Source organism: Thermothielavioides terrestris, chromosome 1 (assembly GCF_000226115.1).
Source record: "Thermothielavioides terrestris NRRL 8126 chromosome 1, complete sequence".
Lineage (NCBI taxonomy): Eukaryota > Fungi > Ascomycota > Sordariomycetes > Sordariales > Chaetomiaceae > Thermothielavioides > Thermothielavioides terrestris.
In genome coordinates, this window is record NC_016457.1 from 7,077,318 (window position 1) to 7,095,715 (window position 18,398).

The 18,398-nt window shown below is 54.9% G+C and overlaps 5 protein-coding genes across 5 annotated transcripts; 3 read left to right on the plus strand and 2 right to left on the minus strand.

Annotated features, from left to right (window-relative positions):
- Positions 1 to 221: 221 nt before the first annotated feature.
- Positions 222 to 2,485, minus strand: THITE_2109732 (uncharacterized protein). Its single transcript, XM_003650320.1, has 5 exons — positions 2,243 to 2,485; positions 2,156 to 2,173; positions 2,045 to 2,093; positions 860 to 1,976; positions 222 to 797 (listed from the first exon to the last, which is right to left on the minus strand). Exons 1-5 carry the CDS (start codon positions 2,250 to 2,252, stop codon positions 339 to 341), a joined length of 1,653 nt encoding a protein of 550 aa, XP_003650368.1. The 5' UTR covers positions 2,253 to 2,485; the 3' UTR covers positions 222 to 338.
- A 1,602-nt stretch (positions 2,486 to 4,087) lies between these two features.
- On the plus strand, positions 4,088 to 5,726 carry THITE_2109737 (uncharacterized protein). Its single transcript, XM_003650321.1, has one exon. The coding sequence runs from the start codon at positions 4,346 to 4,348 to the stop codon at positions 5,651 to 5,653; it is 1,308 nt and encodes a 435-aa protein (XP_003650369.1). The 5' UTR covers positions 4,088 to 4,345; the 3' UTR covers positions 5,654 to 5,726.
- Positions 5,727 to 6,871: 1,145 nt separating this feature from the next.
- THITE_2109740 (uncharacterized protein) lies at positions 6,872 to 9,515 on the plus strand. Its single transcript, XM_003650322.1, has 7 exons — positions 6,872 to 7,105; positions 7,171 to 7,190; positions 7,340 to 7,392; positions 7,447 to 7,624; positions 7,680 to 7,779; positions 7,841 to 9,209; positions 9,283 to 9,515. The coding sequence occupies exons 1-7, from the start codon at positions 6,974 to 6,976 to the stop codon at positions 9,420 to 9,422; spliced, it is 1,992 nt and encodes a 663-aa protein (XP_003650370.1). The 5' UTR covers positions 6,872 to 6,973; the 3' UTR covers positions 9,423 to 9,515.
- A 2,147-nt stretch (positions 9,516 to 11,662) lies between these two features.
- THITE_2126443 (uncharacterized protein) lies at positions 11,663 to 12,262 on the minus strand (the record flags this gene model as incomplete). Its single annotated transcript, XM_003650323.1, has 1 exon — positions 11,663 to 12,262. The coding sequence occupies one exon, from the start codon at positions 12,260 to 12,262 to the stop codon at positions 11,663 to 11,665; it is 600 nt and encodes a 199-aa protein (XP_003650371.1).
- Positions 12,263 to 14,181: 1,919 nt separating this feature from the next.
- Positions 14,182 to 15,665, plus strand: THITE_157951 (uncharacterized protein; the record flags this gene model as incomplete). The annotated part of the gene is made up of 4 exons (XM_003650324.1): positions 14,182 to 14,209; positions 14,317 to 14,477; positions 14,554 to 15,181; positions 15,430 to 15,665. 4 exons carry the CDS (start codon positions 14,182 to 14,184, stop codon positions 15,663 to 15,665), a joined length of 1,053 nt encoding a protein of 350 aa, XP_003650372.1.
- Positions 15,666 to 18,398: the final 2,733 nt, after the last annotated feature.

Genomic DNA, 18,398 nt, shown 5'->3' on the forward strand with positions numbered 1-18,398 from the left:
TCTTCTTTCACACTACCCCTCATTTGGTCAAGGTCTATAATGCCCGGGTTCAATGCCAAGGGATCCATACAGCGCCCATGATACCGCGGGCGTTGAGTAGACATCCAGGGGCAACACAGCCCCAGGGAGACAGAGCCGGACACCTCGATGACTTACTCACAAGCTACCATGATCGCTTGAGCTTAGAATGAGCTTAGAACTAATCCCACACACTCATTCATGCATGTATTGACGCCCACAGGTATCTATTTACCCAGTTTTGTCTCCGGAGCAACTAACTCCTCTTATTGACCCAGGGCATGCATGCTATATGTCTACCACACCCCCAATCTCCACCCTTAGAAGTCTTCCTCGCCCGACCCCGACACAATGACGTTATTCACCTTGAGCACCATGCGGCAGAGCTGGGTGGCCAGCATGAGCTGCTGCTTCTTGCCGATAAGCGGGTCGATGACGAAGGCCTCCTTCATGTCGTTGGACCCGCGGCCCATGCAGTCGACGCCGAGGCGGCCGCGGCCGGCGGGCGTCTTGACCTGCTGGCTCTTGATCTCGGCGAGCGTGGCGATCGGGTTCAGGCCGCTGTTCTCGGCGAGCGCCATGGGGATGGCGTCGAGGGCCTCGGCGAAGGCGCGCATCGCGTACTGCTCCAGGCCGGGCGTCTTGACGGCCGCGTCCTCGACCGCCAGGCTGCAGGCGATCTCGGCCGAGCCGCCGCCGTAGACGACGCGGTTGTCGCGGACGAGGTTGCGCACGACGCAGAGGGCGTCGTGGAGCGAGCGCTTGGCTTCGTCGATGATCTGCATCTTGGTCAGCGGGATGTCTTTCTTCAAGTCGGCTGAGGACTGGGGTGTGGTTTTACCATCTTGTTGCTGCCCCGGACAAACACGGTGACCGCCCGCGTATTGGCGCACTCCTCGATCACAAGCATCTTGTCTCTTGTTGTGCCAAAGGTCATCTCCCGCACGATGCCAGCGGTGCCGAGCTTCTCGGGCTTGAGGTCCTCGAAGCGGGGTACGATCCGGCCGTTGGTCGCGATAGCAATGAGCTCGATCTCCGGACCGCCCACCCACCTTACCGCAGGGAGGTTGTTCTGGAGAAGGAGGTGGTTGGCTTCGTCATCGAAACCCCACTGGCAGATGGCCAGGTTCGCGCCGGCGTCCTTTATTTGCTGGATCATCTCGACAAACTTCTCCCGCTCGTAGTTCTGCAGCTTCTTGAACTCCTCCACGCTGCCGATCTCAAGCTTGTGCTTCGTCTTTGGCTTGGGCGGCTCGAAGGCGCATGTTAGAATGGCGATCTTGGCGTCCCGCACTTCAGACGGCATTTGCGGGTGAGAGAAGTCCTTGTCGACGATGACGCCCTTGACAAGGATCGTGTCCTCAAGTGCACCGCCCACCTTGCCATCCACCTTAATCAGCTCGAAATCGACATCCTTGCGCTCCAGGTCGGCCACGGACAGGACGGCGTCCACGGCAATTTGGGCGAACTGGTCATGCGCCTTGGACACGATCTTGCTCCCCAGGCTCGTCCTCGCCACCTTGACCAGGTTTTCCGTATTCTCCCTGCTGAACTCAATCACGTCCGAAATCTTGTCGAGCTCCGCCACGGCGATGTCACATGCCTGGTCGTAGCCGTCGGCGATCCTGATGGGGTGGATGCCCTTGTCGATGAGCTCAGCCGCCTGTTCCAGAAGAGCGCCGGCCAGGACGACCACACCGGTGGTGCCGTCGCCGATTTCGTCATCTTGCGACTTGGACAACTCGACCAACAGCTTGGCGACGTGGTTCGTGATCTCCATCTGCTGCAAAATAGTCGCGCCATCGTTTGTTACTGTGATGTCGCCGTCGGGGGAGATGAGAATCTTGTCGAGACCGCGCGGGCCTAATGATGTCTTGATGATGTTGGCCACGGTGCGCGCGGCGAGGATGTGGGATTTGACGGCCTCGTTGCCGTACTGGCGCTTCTTCTTGCCCTGACTGGGAGGGAGAGTCAGCAGTGGGGAGCAAGGGGGAGCAGGGGGGCGAATGGGGACGGAGGCGCTGACTCTCTGACGACGATGAACGGCCGGCCCTGCTCATCCTTCATCACCGCCGCTGCAGTGCCGCCCACGTGTTAGCAGGGTGTCGAGCTTATGGCAGCACAGATAGTTGCATACCGTTCGACAAATCCAAGTCTGACCGGCCGCGGGTTAGCTATGAACGCACTCGATGCGATGCGGGGCGCGCGTTAGGTTGGAGCATACTCAACGCCATCTTGACCGCTGCTGTTTGAGCCCCGAGTTGTGCGAAGCTTGTTGAAAAGAAATTGCAGCTTCGGGATCGGGCTTCAGTTGTTGTGTCTGGTGGAAACAGGCACCAGCGTTGGCTCTTCCTGGCTCGGCACTGCTCACGCTCTCTCTCTCGGACGTTAGCGTTCAACAAAAAAATGAGGAGAGGCGTCGGCAGGCTTCCAGGCTGGCAACGGCAGAATCTAAGTCCGACCCAGCGCTGTGGTTGGCTGTTAGGTGGTTCTGGTGTGGGCTGCAGGCAGCTTGCCCCGCGATTTAGGCTTTCACCGCCTGCGCAGATGAGTGAGTGGGGTCGATTCGACCGCAACACCAAGGGGCCATGGTGCTGCCCCGCAGTTGACGGACTGGAGCTACCTTGCGCTCCTCCTGCTCTGAAGCCCAATCACCAGCTCGGCGCAACTCCAGTCGTGCCCGGTTGTCGGACGCATAACGCATCCAGCAGTCCAGCTTGCTTGAACACATTACCTATTTTCTCGGTCTATGAGATCGTGCAACTGGGCATCTGATTCGCCCTCTTCAAGCAGCATCAAGCTCGGCCTACTGTGGCCCGGCAAGCCCTTCCAGAGCACTACGACACACAGCCGGCGCCTCCGATTACAAGTTCCCTCCTCTGGACTCGGACCTCAACATATTACTGTCAACGCTTTGCGACACCTATACTCACCTCCTGAAGCAACGACCTTCTCGCGAACACTCACCCGTCATCGCCCCCGAGATGTCCCGCCATCAGTACATCCGCAATCTGGACTACCAAGATGCCGTGGACGAGTATGAGGGCTACTCGGAAGAGGAAGACGAACTCAGTCCGGAGGACCGCGAGCTGATGGACCAAGGCATTGCCGATGTCCAGGCTGCGCTCGGCGTCGAGGCCTCGAAGGTCACAGTTGCCCAGATCGAGGAGGCTTTGTGGCATTACTACTACGACGTCGACAAGTCGGTCGCCTACCTCACGTCAAAATTCATCAACCCGCGACCCAAGCAGACCAAGCCGGCCGGCCAGAAACCGACTGGTAAGTCTGTCACCTTTACACCTGGCCCAGAAGCGACCGGCCGTTACTCTGAGCTCGACACATCCGCGCGCTGGGCGAGGGACTACCTGGTCACGGCGGATGCTGAACACCCAGAACCTTGGATCCATTGCGCAAGGTTGGTTCGAGATTCGATGGCATGGCGCCAAATCCCGGGACATTCGTCGCCCTTGGCCTCGCCCTTGACTCCAACCACCGTACCCTTCAGATCTACGGCAACATTCTCAGCCTTCTTCCGAGACATGCCGTGGGGCCGCATCCCGAAACACAGGGAGACCACATTTGTTCCACCCCCGGCGCCTCGTGGCGGCCTGCTCGGCGGGTCCGGACAACCGCCCAAAATGACCAAACTGCAGGCTCTCGCTGCCGCGCGGAAGAAAAAGGCTGAGGAAAAGAAGGCCGAGGCGAAGGGAGACGCGCAGGACAAAGTGGAGCAGGCGCGGTCCAAGATGACGGCGCTCTCGGTCGATGACACGCCCGAAGCGAGGGATAACCCGCCCTTAGCTGGGGCATTCGGAAAGCGTCTCAAGACCTCGGAGTTGACGGCAGAGGGCCGGGTTCCCTTGGTTGTCTCTGAGCCAACAACAAGATCTGAACCGTCCCAGCCGGCGTCGGAGACTGCAGAGAAGCCAAAGATCGAGCCATCGATCCAGAAAGCTCGGCCATCCGCGTTTGCGCAGACTCTTTTCGGATCTCCGTCCGACGACTTGCAATCTGCCGGACCAGCATTAGATGCCCCTCCTTTGGCCAGCTCATCATATGCATCGCCCTTGGGTGACTCCAAGCCGCCCGAACCGCGGGAGTTGTTGCCTCTATATCCGAACCTTCCTTCCTCTGTCTTCGACGCCTTTTCCCAGCCCAGCCCGGATGACGTGGTCCTCGAGGCTCAGGCGAAAGGTTCGCTTTTGGGAAAGGCCAAGCGCTAACATGGAAACTAATAGCCGATACAGCTGGCAAAAAGACAGCCGCGCCTCAACCCAAGAAGAAGGGAGCATCGCCCACTGATGCTGTCACCGATGAAGTGAAGGAGATGAAGATTGACGATGCGCCGTTGCCCAAGAGCCGAAACCTCGACGTCCTCTCGGAGTTTGAAAAGAGCAAAAACAAAAATAATGCCAGTTTTGTGGTGGTGGGACACGTGGACGCTGGCAAGAGCACCATGATGGGGCGGCTGCTTCTCGATCTCAAGGTTGTTGACCAGCGGACTGTCGACAAACTCCGCAGAGAAGCCGAGATCATCGGCAAAAGCTCGTTCGCACTGGCCTGGGTCCTGGACCAGCAATCCGAGGAACGCAGCAGAGGCGTCACGATCGACATTGCGACCAACAGATTCGAAACAGACCGGACCGTCTTCACCATTCTCGACGCGCCCGGTCACAAAGACTTCATTCCAAACATGATTGCCGGAGCTAGCCAAGCCGATTTTGCCGTCCTCGTCATCGATGCCAGCATCGGCGCCTTCGAATCCGGCCTGAAGGGCCAAACCAGGGAGCATTCCCTGCTGATACGCAGCATGGGAGTCTCCCGCGTCATTGTGGCTGTCAACAAGCTCGACACCGTCTCCTGGTCGGAGGAAAGATTTAACGAGATCAAAGACCAAGTCTCGGGCTTCCTGTCAGCCACGGGCTTCCAGCAGAAGAACGTGAGCTTCGTGCCGGTTTCCGGTTTGCACGGAGACAATCTGGTTCGGCGTTCCTCGGATGCCGCGGCATCATGGTACACGGGCCCAACTCTTGTGGAAGAGCTGGATAGCTCGGAGCCCAATGCGAGGGCCTTGGAGAAACCGTTGCGGATGACGGTCTCGGAAGTCTACCGCACCATGCAGAGCCCCGTCACCGTCTTCGGCCGGATCGACGCCGGGTCTCTGCAGATGGGCGACGCCCTTCTCGTGCAACCGAGCGGGGAGAAGGCCTACGTCAAGTCGATCCAGGTCGATGACGAGCCAGCCGACTGGGCGGTCGCGGGCCAGAACGTGGTGCTGCACCTCAGCCACATCGAGCCCATCCACGTCAGGGTAGGAGACATCATCTGCGACCCGGCCAAGCCCATCCCCCGGGCGGACACATTCATCATGAAGGCGCTGGCTTTCGACTTCTTGATGCCCATGCAAGTCGACGTGCACCGCGGGCGGCTGCACGCCGCGGGCAGGATCGAGGCGATCTCCGCAGTCCTGGACAAGGTCACAGGCGCGGTGACCAAGAAAAAGCCCAAGATCGTCAAGCCTGCCATGGTGGCGAGAATTGTGGTCAAGCTGGAAGCGCAGGTGCCATTGGAGGCGGGCCAGCGGGTCGTTTTACGAAGCGGCGGACAGACGGTGGCTGCCGGGTTGTTGGAATAGAGCTGCAGTCGACAATTGAGGCTCTTCGGCAGCGGTTATATGTGCAATTACACACCTATACATGCTATTTAGAGCCGCCTGTGGGGTAAGATGGATTCCGCAGGTCTCGTTGCAACGTTCAGTCTGCTGTGGTCATTCCTCTCCATCAGTTGCATGATTGAAGGGCCCTCGAGGCAGCTGTTGCCTCCTGCCCATCAATCTCTATGTGATTCTTAAGCGGTATGTACCTAAGAGTAGACATCAACGTTGTTTGGAAGGAGATGCTGAAACAAATTACCGTGTAAGGCAGGAACCGGAAACTTGCATGCGCCGGATCTGGCCTCACCAAAAGGCCACTCTGGCAGGAACAGGGCCTGGAGTGGCCACGGCACTGAGCTTCTTGCCCGCCCTCTTGGCAAGCAATGGCATGCGGAGCCAAGCCGTAACTTTGCGCCGCTTTCCATTGTTGGAACACGCCTCCTGTTTCGGTTTGCCCCTCCGAAAGGCCAACGGGGATGATGGAATCAGCTGGAAACGGGTGCATTTCAGTCCCCCCCAAGGGCTCGCATCCAAATCGTGTGGTATAACTACCTTAGACATCATGAGACTTAGGTACTGTATGTAAAAAGCATGTCAGTTTTTCTTTGCAATATATGCAGGTCAGGTCCGCAAGCAAACGGGGAAGGGAAACGAGAATTGTACGGAATACACTAGACTCCCAGTTGAACTTTAAGCCAGCCGGAAGAAGTGACGTTAGGTGGGGGTCGCCCATGATCTAACGTTACCCACTGTGCAGTGTAAAGTTACCTTACGGTCGCTGACAGATCGAGGTCTCCCATCCTGTGCGCCAGGGTGGTCAAAGTATAGTGACCTAGAGGGCGTTTCAGCAGGCGGCAGTTTTTGCGGGGTATTAGGTATCCGGTACATGCCGCACGAGCAAGCCTGTCCCTGGCTCAGACGGGGCCGCCAGTGAGTTGCCCCAATCCAGCGGGCGGCGAATGGGGCCAGTGCGGACCCTTACGGGCGAGGTGGCTTCAACCCAGGATAAGGACAGATTTCCCATTCTCCAAAATTTAAGAGAGCATTCAAAAGGCGGGATTGACTTGCTTCTGCTCCCTTCCTCAATTCACCAGCCATCTTCCCTACCACGACGACGGATTCTCGGATTCCCCAACCCTCTTGACCAGCATCCGGTAGGATTGGCTTGAGGAGAGCGCCTGTCGGCAACGACAACCGCCCACCATTCTTTCTCGCTTCACTTCTCTGATCGCCTCTCCACGCCTGCAAGCAGAAGCGCGAGACGTTTTTTTGTTCTTTCCCCTTTTTTATAGAGCCTCCGTCATGGAGCGTCGATCACGGAGCTGGGCCATCGGCCTGAGCTTCATTGGGTTCTTTGCCCTCCTGTTCTCGCTGGGCTTCGTCCAGCAGGTGAAGGCGGACGAGGTCTCGGAGTATGGGACGGTCATCGGTATTGTACGTGCTGTGCACCATGACCCAGCGAGGCATTGCAATGAGGGCTAACGCGAGGTTTCAAACAGGATCTGGGCACCACATACTCGTAAGTCACCTCGCACCCGAAATTCGAAAACTCCGCGCCCTTTGCGCCCTTTCCCGCCTCGCGAGAGGAGCTCCTACAGGACACGGTGTCAGCTTCGCAGTGGGATGGATATGGTGCGGATTGGGCAACAAAGGACTAACATGCTCCAGATGTGTGGGTGTGATGCAGAAGGGCAAGGTCGAGATTCTGGTGAATGATCAAGGTGCGTTGGAAATGGCTGCAACGCTGTCGAGCGCAGCTGACGTCCCGTTTGCAGGAAACCGTATCACGCCGTCTTATGTCGCCTTTACCGATGAGGAGAGACTGGTCGGAGACGCCGCCAAGAACCAGGCCGCGGCAAACCCCCACAGGACAATCTTCGACATCAAGCGCCTGATCGGCCGCAAGTTCTCCGAGAAGGAGGTCCAGACCGACATCAAGCACTTCCCCTACAAGTATGGCAACTTCGACATCCCACTTCTTCTGATCGTTGGCTAACCTAGCGCGCAGGGTCGTTTCCAAGGATGACAAGCCTGTCGTCAAGGTCGAGGTTGGCGGCGTTGAGAAGACTTTCACTCCCGAGGAGATCTCCGCCATGGTTCTTGCCAAGGTATGCCCCCGCCCCGGGCAGCGAGGGTCGGCACAAAATTCGGTCGCTGACAACCCCACAGATGAAGGAGACTGCCGAGGCCTACCTCGGAAAGAAGGTCACCCACGCCGTCGTCACGGTTCCGGCCTACTTCAACGACAATCAGCGTCAGGCCACCAAGGACGCCGGCATGATCGCTGGTCTCAACGTCCTCCGTATCGTCAACGAGCCCACTGCTGCCGCTATTGCCTACGGTCTGGACAAGACCTCGGGCGAGCGCCAGATCATCGTCTACGACCTTGGCGGTGGTACTTTCGATGTCTCGCTTCTCTCCATCGACCAGGGTGTCTTCGAGGTCCTGGCTACCGCCGGTGACACCCACCTTGGTGGCGAGGACTTCGACCAGCGCATCATCAACCACTTCGCCAAGACGTTCAACAAGAAGCACGGTGTCGATGTCACCACCGACTCCAAGGCCATGGGCAAGCTCAAGCGCGAGGCCGAGAAGGCCAAGCGCACTCTGTCGAGCCAAATGTCCACTCGCGTCGAGATCGAGGCCTTCTTCCAGGGCAAGGACTTCAGCGAGACGCTGACCCGGGCCAAGTTCGAGGAGCTCAACAACGACCTCTTCAGGAAGACCCTGAAGCCAGTCGAGCAGGTGCTCAAGGACGCCAAGATCAGCAAGAGCGACATCGACGACATCGTCCTCGTCGGCGGTTCGACCCGTATCCCCAAGGTCCAGGCCCTCATCGAGGAATTCTTCGGCGGCAAGACTGCCAGCAAGGGTATCAACCCCGATGAGGCCGTTGCCTTCGGCGCCGCCGTCCAGGCCGGTGTTCTGAGTGGCGAGGAGGGCACGGAGGAGATCGTGCTCATGGACGTCAACCCGCTTACCCTCGGTATCGAGACCACGGGCGGTGTCATGACCAAGCTCATCCCCCGCAACACCCCCATCCCGACTCGCAAGAGCCAGATCTTCTCGACCGCCGCCGACAACCAACCGGTTGTGCTGATCCAGGTCTACGAGGGTGAGCGCTCGATGACCAAGGACAACAACTTGCTCGGCAAGTTCGAGCTCACCGGCATCCCGCCGGCGCCCCGTGGCGTGCCCCAGATTGAGGTCTCGTTTGAGCTCGACGCCAACGGTATCCTCAAGGTCTCTGCCCACGACAAGGGCACTGGCAAGGGCGAGTCCATCACCATCACCAACGACAAGGGCCGCCTCACCCAGGAGGAGATCGACCGCATGATCGCCGAGGCGGAGAAGTACGCCGAGGAGGACAAGGCGACGCGCGAGCGCATCGAGGCTCGCAACAGCCTGGAGAACTACGCCTTCAGCCTGAAGAACCAGGTCAACGACGAGGAGGGCCTGGGCAAGAAGATCTCCGAGGAGGACAAGGAGACTATCTTGGAAGCTGTCAAGGAGGCCCAGGACTGGCTCGAGGAGAACGGTTAGTTCCCACTTTCTCTCTCTGCTCTATCTGATTTCAAAGGACATTGATACTAACATTCGACCACTTGCAGCTTCCACCGCCACCACAGAGGACTTTGAGGAGCAGAAGGAGAAGCTGTCCAACGTGGCCTACCCCATCACGAGCAAGCTGTACTCGGGCGGCGCGGCCGCCGGCGGCGAGGATGAGCCGGAGGGCCATGACGAGCTTTAAAAAGAGTAATTTGAGCAGTGTACTTAGTACCATAGAGATTCCCCATTTTTTTTTCTTCTGTTTTGATCCTCCCGGTTGTCGGTGTGTGGCATAAAATTACCTATCCGGCTTGTCTCTCTCCTGAGTGGGGGGGTTGGGTTACTGGCAGTGTTTGTCTTGGCCTCGGTCGTCCCATCGTTGTTGCCTTATGTCGGTGTGCCTGGTGTTGGTGTGTTAGTGTGTCGGTGAGTCGGCGAGTCGGTGCGTAGGAGTGTCGATGTCATTGTTGTGTTGGCACGTAGATGTGTTGGTGTGTTGGTAACGTAATAGTGTGGGAGTGGTGTTATTGTTTGAGTGTGCTGTTCTAGTGAGTGTTCTGATGTTCCTGTGGGGGCTACTTGCTGCATTCACTGTCGAATGTACAACGTGAGATGGGTTATTGACTGGTGTTTTGCATTTAACTAAGCGAAGATCGGTTGGTGAACACTCAGATGATTGTTGGTTATTTGGCGAAGCAGACGATGGTTCAGCCAGTGATGGTTCAGTCGGTGAAATCACTCGTGAGAGGTAAAGTTTGGTGATTGGAGCTCCAGGGTTGTGTGTGTATCTCTTATCCTGGAACTTGGCGCCACCGAGCTGTCTGTTCGTTGACGCCGGGTGAGGCGGAGAGAAGGAAAGGGCGGGAAATGAGGGAGGGGAAACGGAGTGTGTGCGTTTTCCTGTAGACGATCGCACTCACGGGAGTGGGTGGCTGGCCAGGGGACGAAGAAAGGTCAGGCAGGTAAAGGCCAAAGGAGGAGGAGGAGTCGAGTCTACTTCCAAAGTGAGCGCTACTAGGGACTTGTGTGGGACATGATTGGATGGTAAGACGAAGGCTTTGCAGGTTATCATTGATTCACCAACCTCGGGGGCGGGCGGTTAGTGAGTCAAGAACGTGGAATCGGTTTACAAGGGGATGTGCCCGCTGCTGCTCCGGTTTGTCTGTGCTCAACGAACGGCCTCATCGCACAAGAGCATGTTAGACGCAGGAAATGAGAAGACGCGCTCTTGCTCTTGCAAAGACAGAGGAACCTCTATTCGTGAGCAATGGTTGGTATCCTTGCCGAGAAACATTGCTTATAGGAGGTGTGGGATTCCCTTGGAGCGGGAGCTCAGGTAGTTACTCTAGTTGCTGGTGTGCTCTGAATGTCTGGCCGCCAGCAGGAAAGCGTACGAAGGACGGACGATCGTAAGTAGTTCAGCAGCTCAACATCCAATGCCCCCAATGTTGCTGTGTTGTGGGAGGCAGGGCCGGACAATACCGTCCCAATCTCCCTTATCAGTTTTCCTCCATGTCCCGTGACTGACCACGCCGACTTATGGCACAGCTGATGGGCAGCATCAATGGCAGCACAGGTTACTAACCTTTCTGTGGTTTAGGCGTGTCGTTCTCCGTAGTCAATTGAATTGCAGAAGAGATTGGTTGCCCGGCCAACGGTAACCCCCTTTTTCAGGGGGCTCCACTTACAGGAGTTCGTTCCAGGCACTGACAACTTCCACTAAGTTCGCGGGCCGTTGGAGAGGAAGTTTCGCCGTGTTTGTCGGCCAATAAAGTGCGGCATATCCTCTTACTTCGTGGGTCATTAACGGCTCTTGCACAGGGCGCGTTCCCTCCTCCATAGCTTCTGCCGCTTCGAGCATGCGCTTCACTGAGACGACGAAATCAACGCGACAGGCAGTGGGGCTCAGTGAAGCTGCTGAGAGTTGGTTGCATCAAATTATGACAGAGACAAAGCGATATTTATGTGAATCAGCTGAGGAGCGGGCGGTGTGCTACATTTGAGGATTGAAGAAAGGTGAAGACCTGGGGTTGGGAACGGGGCAAGAATATCAGCCGCCGTTTGATTTCACTTGGTAAAAGGCCATGCAGTACCCGCTCGGGTAATCAAATGAATTGGGAATTGTCCTCTGGTGGACGGGTCTGGCAGACATTTCGCAGTGCGTATAGTAAGTGAGCAAACTATTCTCAGTGCTGTGGCGAACAGGCTTGTAATTACGTAGATGGCTGACCAGAGAGTCATTCAAGGAAGCCTGAACAACGTGGCGAGGAGCAACGCCGCTGCAAAAGGCTCGGACCACAAGCTTTCTAGAGAATCATAACCCACGATGGATATGAAACCGTAGTACGGATACTGATAAAGCGCAATCCCCCCATCCGTCCCTCCAGGCTTGACATGGTGCCAAACACAGTTACACGAGATCCGAGATATCCATAGAGGCGTCTAGCTAATAGGGCCCCAAATCCTTCTTCCCGTCACCTTGTCCTCGCGCCACCATTGCTCCACCTCGCCATCCCACTGCCATTCTCCCAGCTCCGCTGAAGGGAGGAAAGGGCCCACAAGGGTAGCAAACACGTGCGGATCGCCGCTTAACGTATATTTCTGGATTAATCTCTGCCGCTCTCGCAGTTGGAAGTCGAGGAACTGGCGCTGCTTCTCCCGCGCGAGCCCTTTGGGAGTTGTTGGAGCGATGGCGGGTGGTGGTGGTTTCGCTGGCGCTCTGGGTGCTTCGGACTCTCTGGAAGCCCCAGGGCTTCCTGGGCTTGTGATGCCCTTCCTTGATTGCTGAGATTGCTGTCGTTGTTGCTCGCAGTTCAAAGCCCTCAAGCGGGATCCCCGCTGCCATTTCTTGGGGCTCTCGTTGACATTGCCTCGCGGTACACGCGTCTGAGGCGGTTCGTGGCCAGGCTTACTCGTCTGGCGGCGCTGCAGGCGGGTGTTCTTCCGGGCGCCGTTGGGGTCGTGGTGCGAGACAGCCCCGCTCGAGGGCTTGGGGGATCTCGAGCTTGGCGGCGGGCGGAGACCGCGTCTTACTCTGGCCATGGTGTGAGAGACGGTCTGAGGCATGAGACGCCTATGACGATGCTGCTGAGTGCCGGATCCTTGTATCTCCGCATATCAAGCAGGGTCCATAGTTGAGTTTTCCCACTGGTCAAGTTGGGAATGGACGCGGCATATGGTCAGGGCAAACAGCGCTTAAGACCGCAAGCTCGCAAGACAGCATGGCGCCATTGCTCGGTTCAGCTCGCTCAGAAGGCTGATAATTCCACCGGCATGTGGCCGAATGCGAGGTCGCCACCTGCAAGGCTCTGCAGCCTCGGAGGCACAGTGTGCTGCTGATTTCGTTGTCGGGCAAGTGAACGTACCTGGCTAGGCTGGCACATTAAAGTTGGAACAAGACCTGGTCTGCCTGTCTGTCTTGAGAGATGACTGGGCCGTGACAATCAGGTAATGAGACGTTCGTGCCTAGCGCTATGCTTCGGGCAATCATGTGAATGCTGAGACCTGGAGAGGGGTCCTTGAAATTGGACTGCGTGCTGGCGCGAATCATGGATGTGCGGGCCTGTGGTGCCTGGGATGCTACTTCGGGCACTTAGGCGGCCACGGCACAGGACGAACACCTCAGATAGGTCTTGGCAGTAATGGCCAATGCATGGATGACTGAATGACCGGGTGCAGTTGTCCTTGAGCGGAATGTGGAGTAAGGTAGTCGGCTGGCCGGGCACATTGGTGTGAGTGAAGGGGGGGGACAAGTGCCTGCATCTAAAAAGCGCATGGGGCTGACCGAGAGCACCTGTAGGTATCGGCTGTAGGCAAGAGTCCCGGAGACTGGACGGGGGCATTGGAAGCTCGGGTTGGCACGCGAGCTGGAGGGGAAGGGAAGGTCGCGGTGTGAGCAACCGGATTGAGATGGTGGCTTGTGGGTACCAGGTAAGGTAGCACTCTCACCCGCAGGTACACGTGTAGCTCCTTCCCAACATGGATGTGCCTCCCACGCTCCTGGTGGCCGTTGCCTGGATGAATTGTAAATTGCAGAGGGGAACCGTGCACCGCAAAGTAAATTCCCTTCGACGGGACATCTTCCCAATCGACGGCCCACACGGTCCGTACGGTCCACACGGTGTAGGTTCGACTGGGCTCAGCGAGCAGCCTATTCCGCCCAGATCTCGCTTCCTTGTCCAGTTCTGCCCGTGGGTTCGCCTCGCAACGCTCCAAAGACGTTGCACGCGGTACTATAGAAACGACGGCCTTGGTCGAGCCCCGGCGGAGGCGGAGCAGTAGGTGAGCTTCTATGTCCTCGGCGATGCGCTGTCAACGTCTGATAGCCTGACGCAGCATTCGCGTCCGTATTGGAAAAAGGCTGCCTTTCATCTGCTTTGAAGTGCAGGAAAGGTTTCAGGACGCCCTACGAGTCGCTAGCCAGATACAATGTCTTTTTTGGGGGCCCCTGTCTTCGTATTTTGGTGGTTTTGTCAAGTTTGCCTTGTTACCGAAGGCATCCAAACTTTTTTCGAGACCGCATTGGCCGGTGACGACAAGTTCAGCATGCCCTTCACATTTGCCCTTCCAGGATGGGATATCGTCAGGCTGCCCATCTTGTAGAAGAAAGGTCCCTGATTACGGTTCGCGGACTGTTGTGCGGACTGTTGTTTTGGGCTCGCCTCAAAAGGATACCGCACCCTCCAGGGGCAGGCTCAGTCAGGCTTGCTCTCCGAGTCCGGGGTGTTTTGTCCAGCCTTCCGGTACATTTAATCTTCACGCCCACCCAACGGCGGAAAAAGTTCCGTCTTCTTGAGCGCCATTTTTTTTAGGGGAATCCCGCACCGACACCGCTGTGCTTCCCAGCCGTGCCACAGCCGACATACCTCCCTTCTTATTGCCAACGCGAAGCTTTCAGATATAAGGCCCCCCACCATTCCCCGACCCCCCACCAACACAACTCTTCGCGAGCCGCCTCTCCAATGGACTGGCCGCTTTCCCCGGCAAGCGGTAACTGCACGCCTTCAACCGGGTCTTCCACCTTCCTTCGGGACACGTCAGCTGGGACGCAAAATCCGGATTCTGGTGCTCTTTCAGCTCCGGAAAACCCACCCCAGAGCGGCCTAGCCCCAAGAGTCCACCAGCGTCAGAGAACAACAGCTCCAGGCGTTCGCAGACACAGACGGCTCAACCTCGGAAGCGGAGCATCCAGTGCAGCCCAGATACGGTCGCCGACGGAATTGCGCTCAGCCAGGCCGTCGACGCCGCATCCACTCCCGTCAGACACTGGACTTGAAAATGGCAAAGCCGTGACATTGGACCACAATAGGCGGGAACCTGGAGTAACTCGACAGCCGACCGAGGACAGGCAGCATGTTCCTGAGCGCCGGAGAACTTCCTCGGTGGCGAGTCTTCTGCGACGACTTCGTGCGAGTGGCTCGGTGCACCCCGACTCGGAAAAGAGGCATGCGGTGCAGCTTTTCTCCGCAGACTTCGACAAATATGCTTTCGATGCCGTCTTTAGCCAGCGCCTTGAGCGGTCGTTGGTGACGGCTTCTGCCGTGCGTTTTCTGGGGTTCAAGCCAATGGACCTGCCCCCTGGCGCTGACCGACGGCGGTTCGTTTCACCCTGGGGCTTCATCTACCCCAAAACTTTTGTAACACTGGTGATTGAGCAAGCTCGGATCAACCTTCCGCCAACTCCCCGGGATTTCATTGTCGTGGATGACAGGTTCTCGGAACGGGGCTTCGACATCTTCCTTGGGCGCCGGTGCTTGCAAGCCATGTTCGGCGGAAGGCTCCCTTGCAACACCTCTGATGCGGGGAATCAACAAGCCCAACCCAGGGACCCCGCAGCTAATTCGAATTTCGATGGCAGCAACGCACCGAATTGGGGATTCGATGCCAGTCTTGGAGGATCCGTCCCCACAGCCCCCTGGCTCCCCCTGATGTCGATGGACTCTGGCCCACAGCTAACTGGGAGTAAGTCGACCCCTCTCCCCAAGATATGGCATGAAAATCTGTTTCTGGCTACAAAACTAGCCAAGATTTCTTCATTGTTTGTGCGTGTATCATCTATCGTGTCCAGTCTCTTTTGCCGACGCTTGCCATGGTCAACTCCACTTGAGGCTCTAGTTAAGTTGCGCAACGGTCCGACCCGCTGTGGGTCCCGTTCGTATTTCGTCAGGGTCCACGGCATTGATCCGGAGCTAACAACAACGATCGGACAGACCCGACTCGTTCGACCCAGGAACAGGCAACTTCCGACGGTGGGATATCCTATCAGATTGCTCCGCCGTTCTCCGCGAGCCATGTTCCAATCATCGCCGAGGAACATGACTTCCCGCATCCGCTGCAGGGTCGGTGGGGCCACGACAGCAACCATGGACCTCACTCGACGCAGTGGCCGCCGCTTGGGCCATTGGACGATCTGGATGCTGGCGACACCGGCGGTTGGACGATGTGACAAGCTTGGTTGAAGGGCACCTCGTCCATATTGCAGCTCATTGGCCACATAAAAAGCTTTTTCCTCGAAGCCATTTCCGGTATTCCGTATACGGCCACGGGACTCTTTCCGTCCACCCAAGACCCCCAAACTTCCCAGCGCCTCTCTCCTCGCTGCTGCAGCAAGTCAGGGAACTCTTCGGCGCTTCCCAAGTTCCCTTTCTTTTTGTCTCACTGGCACTTCAACAATCCAAGATCTGGGCGGCACTCAACATCAAAACGTTGCTTACGCCAGGGGAGGTCGAAAGGTGCACGCGAGAACTCGCAGGGACGGCGAGTGCAGTGACTCCCATCGCGACTTCTTAAGTCTAGATCTCCTTCTGACCGACCAGATATTCTGACAGTTGTCGTTTGCAAGCACCAGGTTAAAGTGGGTCCAAGTGCCTGCAACACACCCCAATTTGAACAACAGTAGCCAACAGTGGGCAACCATCGCCATCGATCTTGAAGCTGTAGATACTGCAAAAAACGGCCCAAATAGCCATTTTCTAGTGTTTTTACGTACTTGTTGATAGCTCTACAGTTTATTCTAGCTTAGTTAGCTAGCGATTAATCGAATACTGGGCGTAATGCCGAATACTTACCCCTGAACCCCTGCTTCCCAGCTACCGACTTATTCTTAGGTGTTCAATATACTTTGATGGCTTACCACTATCTTCTAGCCTTCTTAAAGCTGTAGATAATTGTAACGTGCTGGCCTTATGGCGTCTGCAGATAAGCGTACGATGTTCTATTCAACTACCTTAAGGAGAGAAAAGGAGAAGTACAGGCTACGGTTCTCGCGTATAGAGTTTTCAGGGGCTCGCGTACAGGGGGCTCGGGCCGATGTTATTCCAGGCGTAAGGCGGGTCCGCCTCGGGCCTATGGCGAGCCCGTCATAGGACCGCTATAGATCCTAGGCGTAGCCCTATATACCTAGCCTAGGTATAGCCCGGTCTATAATATACCCCCCCCTTTCCGGATAGGGAGCTAGTTTAGGGTATACGTAGCGTAGCGCTAGGCGTAGATCTAGCGTAGCGTAGGGTCGATTATAGCGAATACTAGTGTCCAACCTAATATTTAGGTAGCTTAGCGCTATTGCCTATAATCCTATTACCTAGCTATAAGTTGTTTATTTACCTCGCTCTTATAGGACGCTAATTAGCCCCTTTCTCGCCCTACGCTCTCCTTTATAATAGCTATATCGTATAAGGTGTACCCGCTAATTGGGTATAACAGACCCTCTACCCGTTGCTAATAAAACCCCTCCCCTTATATAAACTTGCTCTTTATATTCTCTTCTTATTTCTAGTATATACCCTCTCCCTATTCCTACGACTTTGTCTTCCTTTTACTTGTATATCGATATTTCTCTCTTTATCCCACTTTATATATATTCCTTGTTTATTATACTTCTATCCTATATATATCTTCTGCCCTTTATATTTTTTCTTACCTCTTATTCGCTTCGTTGAACATTTATCTTATATATTGTTGGCCTTTTTTTATATAAGCTATATAGTTGTCTAATGTCTATACTCCTATTATATCAACCTTATTGTTATTATTATACGTTCGACTACTTTACTAACTATATTCGTTATATTTCTATTTTATATTCGACTTGTCCTATAATCCTTCCTCTTTATATTCACTTAGTCCCTTAGCCACCTCCTCTATATATATAGTTTATATACGTTCTATCTATTTGCTTTGCCCTCTATAGTAGCTTCCTATTTCCTTTACAATTTCAATATATTCCTAAGACTTATTTACTATAATATTGGCAATAGTCGTTTCTCTTAGAGATAATAGCGAGGGACGTCGTCCTAGAGGGGATGATAACTAAGATCGTAATGTATATTACCCTATATCGAGCCTACTCTAGCCTTAGGCTAGAAGCTAATAACGTCTTAGATAGAACTACAACAACTATAGCAACTCCTTTCGTTGCACTATTGGTAGCTATATCGTAGAGGAAGATTCTAACGATAAGGACAACGCCCTCTTAGAAGAAGAGGGAGATGTCTACTTTAATTATATTGAGTAGCTTCTTTATAGTAACTTAGTAGATTATATTTAAAGTTAGGGAGAAAGCTACTTAGAATATACTAAAGCCTATACTAAGTGCTATTAGGATCTAGTACTCTAGGCGATAAACGCCTCTCTATATACTAGTCTAAAACGCTTAATTAAGTTTTATACTAATAACTAAGCTATCGTTGAGCTTACCTAGAAGAAGACCGAGACTAAGCTAGCTCGTTGTACTATTTTAACATTATAATTTAGTACTTTTATATATAACTTCTATAATATAATTAGTATAGCCTTATAGCATTGGTCTCCAATATACTCTACCTTTATACCTAATACGCTTCTAGCTCCCTCTTTATCTCCTTCGACCCTAGGCTAGCGAAGAGCCCTAGTTTTATACTAGGCTCCTTAGGACAACCTTACTATATAGCATTATAGCTATCTAATTAAGTATATAGTATAACATTTTAATTCCTCTTAGCAAGAGAATTGGTATATTGTAGAGGCTATTTACACTATAGCGTAGTCTTAGGCAACTGTCCTAGAGACGAATTCACACCTTATAGACTATATCATTGCGTTTACTACCCTTTTGCCCGTCTATACCCCTTAGGGGTCCCACCCCCGCCACTCTCCCTATATACGTTCCCTCGCCTATAACCTATATTATAGTCGATGCCCT

Bases quoted from the DNA above. Each gene is read 5' to 3' on its own strand.
- THITE_2109732 (XM_003650320.1), bottom strand. The intron at 1,977-2,044 runs GTCAGCGCCTCC...TCTCCCTCCCAG, and splicing joins CCGTTCATCGTCGTCAGAGA to TCAGGGCAAGAAGAAGCGCC. The intron at 798-859 runs GTAAAACCACAC...ACCAAGATGCAG, and splicing joins TCCGGGGCAGCAACAAGATG to ATCATCGACGAAGCCAAGCG.
- THITE_2109737 (XM_003650321.1), top strand. From the start codon at position 4,346: ATGAAGATTGACGATGCGCCGTTGCCCAAGAGCCGAAACCTCGACGTC.
- THITE_2109740 (XM_003650322.1), top strand. From the start codon at position 6,974: ATGGAGCGTCGATCACGGAGCTGGGCCATCGGCCTGAGCTTCATTGGG. The intron at 7,191-7,339 runs GTAAGTCACCTC...AACATGCTCCAG, and splicing joins GATCTGGGCACCACATACTC to ATGTGTGGGTGTGATGCAGA. The intron at 9,210-9,282 runs GTTAGTTCCCAC...GACCACTTGCAG, and splicing joins GGACTGGCTCGAGGAGAACG to CTTCCACCGCCACCACAGAG.